The 7,496-nt window shown below is 37.1% G+C and overlaps 1 protein-coding gene across 1 annotated transcript; it reads right to left on the bottom strand.

The window, feature by feature from the left end:
- Window positions 1-3,055: 3,055 nt before the first annotated feature.
- LOC117905751 lies at window positions 3,056-5,252 on the bottom strand. Its single transcript, XM_034818630.1, has 3 exons — window positions 4,580-5,252; window positions 4,359-4,459; window positions 3,056-3,781 (listed from the first exon to the last, which is right to left on the bottom strand). Exons 1-3 carry the CDS (start codon window positions 5,107-5,109, stop codon window positions 3,153-3,155), a joined length of 1,260 nt encoding a protein of 419 aa, XP_034674521.1. The 5' UTR covers window positions 5,110-5,252; the 3' UTR covers window positions 3,056-3,152.
- Between the last annotated feature and the right edge of the window lie 2,244 nt (window positions 5,253-7,496).

Genomic DNA, 7,496 nt, shown 5'->3' with positions numbered 1-7,496 from the left:
AGTAATTATAAGAAGCGTTTTTTGTCTTACAAAGTATTTTTGAAAAAATTAAATGTTTAAGTATTTTTCGCCTCAAAAGTATTTTTGAAAAAAAATTAGGTGTTCAACAAAATTTAAAAAGTACTTTTAAAAATTTACAAAATCACTTATAATGTTTTTTAGATAAACATTTGATAAGTGATTATTTTAAAAACACTTTTGTATAAAACATTATTATTAAAAGCAATTTGAATATAATTATTGTCAAACATGCTTTTCAAATTCATTTTACAATAATTTTTAAAAATGTTTTTAATCTAAAAAAATTGTATATTTAGCAAATTTTAGCAAATCATCAATTTTTTTTTTTTTTTTTTTTAAAAACACACATAACGTAACCTAATCTTCAATTCACCTTTTAAAACGTTAAAAAACACCCAAGTGCTCGATTATATCTCAATAAAAAAAAGGGAGAAAATCAATGAAAAGTAAAGGAAATCAAAGAAATTTAACTCGAATTTTTTAAAATCTTAAAAATCACTTATCGCTTTGAAAATGATTGAAAAATCACTTAAGTGTTTCTAAAAAAACACTTTTACCAAAATATTTTAAATAAAATATTGTCTATTTGAGTTTATATTTACAATTTCAATAACATAAAAACTAATTTTTGAAAATGGGGATACTTTTAGCCATTTCACGCAATTATTTCTATATGTGATTGATAAAAAAAAATTATAATGTGAAGTTATTGCAAAATAAAATAAAAAAAAATGTAAAGCAAAATGAATTACATTTTTTATGTTGTTTTCTTATTATTTAATGTTGCAGGTTATGTTTGGTTTTGAAAAAATATTAAAAATAAAAAATTATCATCTCATATTTAAGAAAAATAAAAAAAGTTAAATACAATCAAAATTATTTAAAAAATTATATATTTTTTTATTATTTAATCTTTATATAAAAGAGTTAGAATAAATAAAATAAATTTAAAGTAATTTATAAGAATAATAATTTGAATTTTATTTTTTTTCCTTAAATAAATTTCTTCTATTTTTCCTATTTATTTTTCTTTCCCTTGCATTCTTTATCAAAAATTTCAAGAATCAAACACAACCCTTAGTAAAAACTTTGTCAAGAATTGGATTAATCATCCAGTAGATGTGAGGTAGGATTGACAGCTAAATCGCACTTCTTTTCTAGAAATTTTTCCAAGTGCTTAACTGTAATTTGCTTTGTGGAGTTGGATGAGCTCATGAGTTCATGTTATATATATGTAACTCTGTAACTCTCTTTTGGAGAGAGCTCACATTCAATTAACCTTCAATGCATTTTTCCTCGCTGCTATTATTTTGGGCTTCAACCTTAATATCGATTACCACTTTGATAAATCAATTTAATAATTTAGTACAACTTATTAATATAATTTTGTATTCAAAATAATTTTATAGAAGACGAAAAGAGAGATACCATAGGCAGAAGTTTCCAACCCAATCATGACATTGGGCTGAGTTGTCCCATATGCAGATAGAGGGAGACCATGTCAATGGGCATCATGGCTTTGCAATGGTGGGTCAACCGGCCCATACTCAGTTGCTCTGAACTTCCCTACTAAACATGATCGAATGATTATGATTCACTAACTGGTCTTCAAAGTATCAACTCTATAAATACTAAATAGACAGTCAAGCCGGAGATTTTCCACCGAATAATTTGAGTATGGCCTATGTGCAACTCTGTCACTACGAGACAGTATAGGTAGTGGTCCTTCATGAGATGTTATAATCTTGGGTAAAGACAACATTCTCCTGATTTTGAAGAGATTTTGTTGAGGTATTCGAATGTGAAAGGCTTGACAACTTCTCATGTCAATTTTGGTCCATTTTCTTATTGCTCCGGCTGTCAATTCACCAATTATACATACCCATGAATCATGACCGGCAATCATGGAGAAGCTTGTAGCCAGAAGAGAAGCCACCATTGGGTGGAAATAATACTTTTATAAATGAAATTGGGTGAGAAAGATATGTTTTACCTCAACATCAAGGCAGGAATAAATCCAAGGAACATACTGCTTTCCTTTTGACTCTTTCGGGATCTAGTATTACAAACCTCCTTAGCCAATTAACTTGGATAGATTTCTTAAAACAAAATTAGTTAACCTGTCTTGGTTAAGAGCGATGGCTAATCATCATCAACCTGTCAACGCGTGCTCCACACTACTTATCGAATCTCAGTTATCACCAAAATCTAGTGAAATTAGTTGGCTGACAAGAGGAAGTTTCTTATGAAATTTCCCACTATTATTTGTATGACATACAACATTTTCAGTGATCTCGGTTTGGGATTACGTAAGATAAAATAAGAATTACGAAGCCTCCGAGGTTTTAAATAATCTGTCCTCTCAAGTGTTTTTGTTTATTGTAATCACAGAATTACCATATATTAATCAGTTCCCCCAAAGCCCAAGCACACCAAACAAAGAGAAGCAATCAATGCGCATATGCTCCTGCATGTGTAAAATCGATTTTCATCTGTGGTTGATATTTAAAATTTTCTTCTTCCTATGCCTGGGCCGGCGTGGCCGGGGTCAACTCAAACACAACCCCTCTTCACTCTTCTCTGATTTCTCCCCCACGTGCCTCACCGGCTTCAAAACTCAAACCACGCTTAATTAAGAAAAAGGAGACTGTGACTAATGAATATTTACAGTAAAATAGGAAAAAGAAAAAAGAAACAAGTGAAAGAGCCATTATATCTGATTCTTTCTCTTAAGACCCAAATAGAAGAGCGTTGCAGAGAGAGTGCGTAGTGAAGATGACAGGTCAATGACTGTTGTGTTTGCTACTTCCAGTTAAAGTTGGTGTAGCTTTCTTTCTCTCTGACTGCCAGCTTTCTATGTGGGTGGGACGTTAAATATGCTGCTGCAAGTTCTTCGTTAACCATCATTATTAACACCAAGTTTCCTGAATTCGCTCTAACTTTTATTTATAATCATTAATTTCGCTTTTAACCACTTTGTTAAATGATTTTGGCATATGAACATGCAGTTGAACTGTAAGGATTTGTTAGCGTGTGAGACAGCATCGAAAGGATTTTATGCAAACAAGACAAAGGGAGGTCAGCAAACTGATCTGACCGTTGGATTAGTTATGTGTACATAAGTTTTTCAATCAATCAACAGCTTTGTAGATCACTACAAAGCAAGGAAGAATAGCCCTGGGATTGAATACGAACAAATCCTCCAGATTCGAGTACATCCCGGAGTAGCCGGCTACTGAGTCGTAGGAGCCAGCCGAGGCGCCATCCTCATCCGGCGCATCGTCCGCCATGCGCTTGACCCTTCCGGCGATCACGCGGCACACCAACATGGCCCTGCGACCGTCCGTACATGGTAGGCAGTCGTGGGCCCGACCGCTGCTGTCAGTGGTGCGCACACCTTTTGCCTCACCTGCCTTGCCTTGGAATCCGTGCCTGATGATGGTGCATACTCCGCAGCCCGGTACGGAGCCGCATAGGCTGGAGGAGCCACGTGAGCCGAGAGCGCAGGTTAAGGTGGTGCAATGGAACCGCAGCAGCTCGTTTCCGTCCGCGGCACAGCGCGGGTTTTTCTTGGTGTTATTGTTCGCACGGACCTTCACCGCGTCTCGGCATTCCTCGAACCGTTGGATGGTCCTCTGGGTGTTGTGGACTTTTAGTATCCGTTCGATCTTGCAGATTGGATTGTCTTTCTTCAACCAGCTCGATTTAAAGATGATCTCCACGATGTTCCGACCCGAATCCTCCGGACCCAGCTCCGAAACTGTACCATTAGCAGGACTTCAATTTATGAAATTGCCCTTACAAAAATCTAATACAAAATTTGTGTGGGTGGTGAAAATTTTGTTCCCATAAACGGCAGGTCACGGATCACCTAAAAGTAATTAAAAGCATGACGAATCATTGTACGACACGTCACGTTATCAGGACTTTGTTCTGTTGGTTGTCCGGCGACAGCTGTATTTGGATATTAAATGGTCTACGTGGCTAACCGCTATTGGCGGCACTAGCACCGGTATCGCGAAAGGAAATGGGAAAAAATGATGCTATTATTACTAGCTAGTAGCCCTACGAAATTCACGGAACGGCGACCCACGTCGAAACGACGTCGTTACCCACGTCGAAACACATGCCTATGGGCTATACCGTGTACGATTGAGAGTGAAGTTTTGCTTTTATGGAAAAGCAAAGGAAAAAAAAAAAAAAAAACAGTGTTCAAAGATTGCCTGAGCAAAAAACTCACGAGACCCTTTACCCAGAGGAAAAAATTTCCAGAGAAATATGACCTTATCAATTAAGGAGAAAAGAAAAAGAAAAAGGGAAATGAGTAGCTACAGTACCGGCATGGCGAACTGCTTGATGAAGCTCTAAGCTTTCAGTCTTTGGAAAAACCTCTCCACACTCAGAGCAAGCACATATAGTTGTTCTTGGAGACGGGTACCTGTTTTTACTCGGTTTAATTAATAAAGTCTTCTTCATGTTTTATTAACTCAATTCAGAAAAAAAAAAAGGGGGCAAAATTAAAACGAAAAGATGAAACAAAAAGCGTAAGACCACTCACCTGTTTGGATCAACTATCATGTGACACTCATAACACCCAGAAAGCTTCCTAAATTGCATGCCTCTGGAAGAGGACGTGTAGGTAGCACTAGCGTTGGATCTCACTGAACTTGATAGAGACCGAGTCGACGACGTCGACCCACTCACAGTTTTCCGACTCAGAAGCCCAGTCTCCTGACCCACCGAGCTACTTTCCGGTGAGTTGTCAGCTCTGTGAACCACCCTAGTGTTGCCGTGAACAACGTCTCTGAAACTGCATATGGAACCACAAGAAGACCCCAACTTGGAGTACCCACCTGGGTTCTTAGAGGGATCGTGAACTTGCGACCCTTCGATCTGCTTACAGGTGAGTAGGTTCTTGATTTGGTTCCAAGATGATGGCTGCTTTTGCTGCTTTCGCTTCCGCTTTGAAGGCTGTTGCTTTTTGGTATTGGTCTCTGATGCTTCTGGTAAGAAAGTGAGGAGAGCCATGAAAAGTAATCCCAGGAGATAGAAGAAGAGAAGTGTTGCTGAGCTACCTCTCTCTTTCATGAGAAAGAGAGAAGATGCCACTCCAAACTTTGGTCCAGAAGTGCCCTTCAACCTTCAATGCGGACGAATCCGAGATTGGTAATATGGAGGGAAGGAGGCAAAGCGGGTGATGATGTCTGGTGTGGTGGGTCTGTCTCTGTGCCTTTCTTTATACCTCCATATTTATTTATTTAGATAGACCGAGTGGAGTGAGTCGTGACTCGTGTAGTTGGCTTACGCAATATATTTGCTATATTTTATCCATAGCGCAACTTGATGGCTGACTTTAGCATTGACTTGGTCACGGTAGAAGAAGCTGGTTCATGGAATGAGAAATTAGGACCACTGGTGCACTAGTGGAGCTTGCATGGTCCGGTGATGTGTTTGGCCGGCTATCCCCTAGTTTGTGTCTTGGCTTGGTTGTAGACTTGTAGTTATTCTCTTTATGCCTTTTATCTGTTTCCCAGATTCTAATTTGGACATCTTTTTGTGTAATAAAAAACTTATACATCACTTTACTACAAATGTTTCATCTGATCTCGCTAGTCTCATCATTGTCCATGTAAACACTCAACCCGCAGGTCCATTACTTACAGCATAAGTAGGGTAGCTTCCCTCAATTATTAAAATCATTAACATAGTAGAGTTTCTTAATGTTATTTTCCATCATTTCGTAAGGGCATTTGTTTGGACATACAGACACATGATGATAATTCTCAGATTCCAAACAAGGGGAAAAGGAAAAAGTGCAAGGGCCAAAGAAGCATCATATAAAACAAAGAGAATGAACGGTGAATGATGGATGGTAGTGTGGTAAGTCGTTGTTTTCAATGTTTGTGCTATCCATTTGGGCAAGCACTTGACAAGCTGCTCCTATTTTGTCCACCATTTCCCCCATGTGGCCAAACAGCCAGCTCTCTACCAGCCCTGCCCATTCTTTTATTAAAAAAAATAAAAATAAATTTTATAGCAGAGCTTGTTCTACAAAATTAAAGATGACCACCCATCCAATAATTAAATTATATGGAACAAGATTCCCTCAATTGTAATGTAAATCATTTCTCTAACCCAATAGTGTGTCTGTGGATACCCTATCCTCTCCCTTCTGTATGTGACGAATGAGTATGAAAAAATATGGAGAAAGCAGAGGTCAGAAAGCATCATTTTATAGAGTAGTTGGAAGTCGGATATGGGTTTGGCCAACCCTACACAAAAATAAAAGAAGGTCAATCGCTGTTCCCTTGTCCTTCTCATTTCTGTGGACAACATTAATCAGTGCTCACTCTCACATCCATCACACAAATTAATACTAAACAAATCCTCAATGATGCCAAACGAAGGGAACCAAAGATAAGACGTTGCCAGCGCCAATACAAATCAAACCCCGTTCCATTATTCGTTCCTAAACCAAAGATAACTTGGAAGTAGGATATTTAATTTGCCCACTAACTTCATGACCACGAAATTATAATCGCGGGAAAATATCCCCACGTGTGGACCCATTAGTTCTGGGTTTATTTTTCTGGTTGTTGAGGGTGAATATCCGTTTGGATTCTGCTTTTTGACGCAATCAAGTTAAACCTTGAATAACTGCTTGTGTGGACGGGCATGCGGGCTCAGACGATGATTCAAATTTTAATAACCTTGGTTTACGATTTCAAAATCAACGATCATTATGTTTAAGCCATGATTGGTTTCAAATAGAAAGGCATTGCAACGCTTAATGGAGGCGGATAAACATGTATTCTATAAATTAATGAACGGTAATGCCTTTTGATTACGCTTACGCGAGAAGAATACAGCTTTAACGATTCTGTCTTTTCTTTTCCACTCAAATTGTGATCATTCCTTCCCATAATAAAATCAACTTCAAATTATGATCTTTCCTTCCCATAATAAAATCAACTTCAAATTATGATCTTTCCTTCTCATTAATTAACCGTCCATTTTTGAGGTTTCTCCTAATAAAATATATATGATTGTTTTGGTCATGGTTTTAAAAGTTAGACCGGATTAGTAGATTACTGTTTTAGTTTGGTTAAGTACTTTGAACCGTCTAAGTTTTGAATTAGCTTTGAATTGTTAGAACTAACAATCAAATTGATGAATTAAATCATTTGGTTCTCCCTAAATCAAACGGTTTAAAAGCTAAATTTTTTCCTCATCAAAGTGACATCCTTTTGATGCATCTAGCATCGAAATGATGTCATTTTAGTTTAGTATAAAGCCCCTAATTCTCCCACCAACAATCCTAATCTTTTGTTTGATTGGAGCCAAAATATGTGCTTTAATGACATATATTTAAAGTGATTTATACACCATAAAACACTCAAATCATCCAATTTGATCAAAATTATTGATGAGGTCTTCACCATGAGTTTAACTTATATTTTAGAAATTTATCTCAA

Source organism: Vitis riparia, chromosome 18 (assembly GCF_004353265.1).
Source record: "Vitis riparia cultivar Riparia Gloire de Montpellier isolate 1030 chromosome 18, EGFV_Vit.rip_1.0, whole genome shotgun sequence".
Lineage (NCBI taxonomy): Eukaryota > Viridiplantae > Streptophyta > Magnoliopsida > Vitales > Vitaceae > Vitis > Vitis riparia.
The sequence above is the reverse complement of the archived record's forward strand: the minus strand, read 5'-3'. Positions and strand labels throughout refer to the sequence as shown.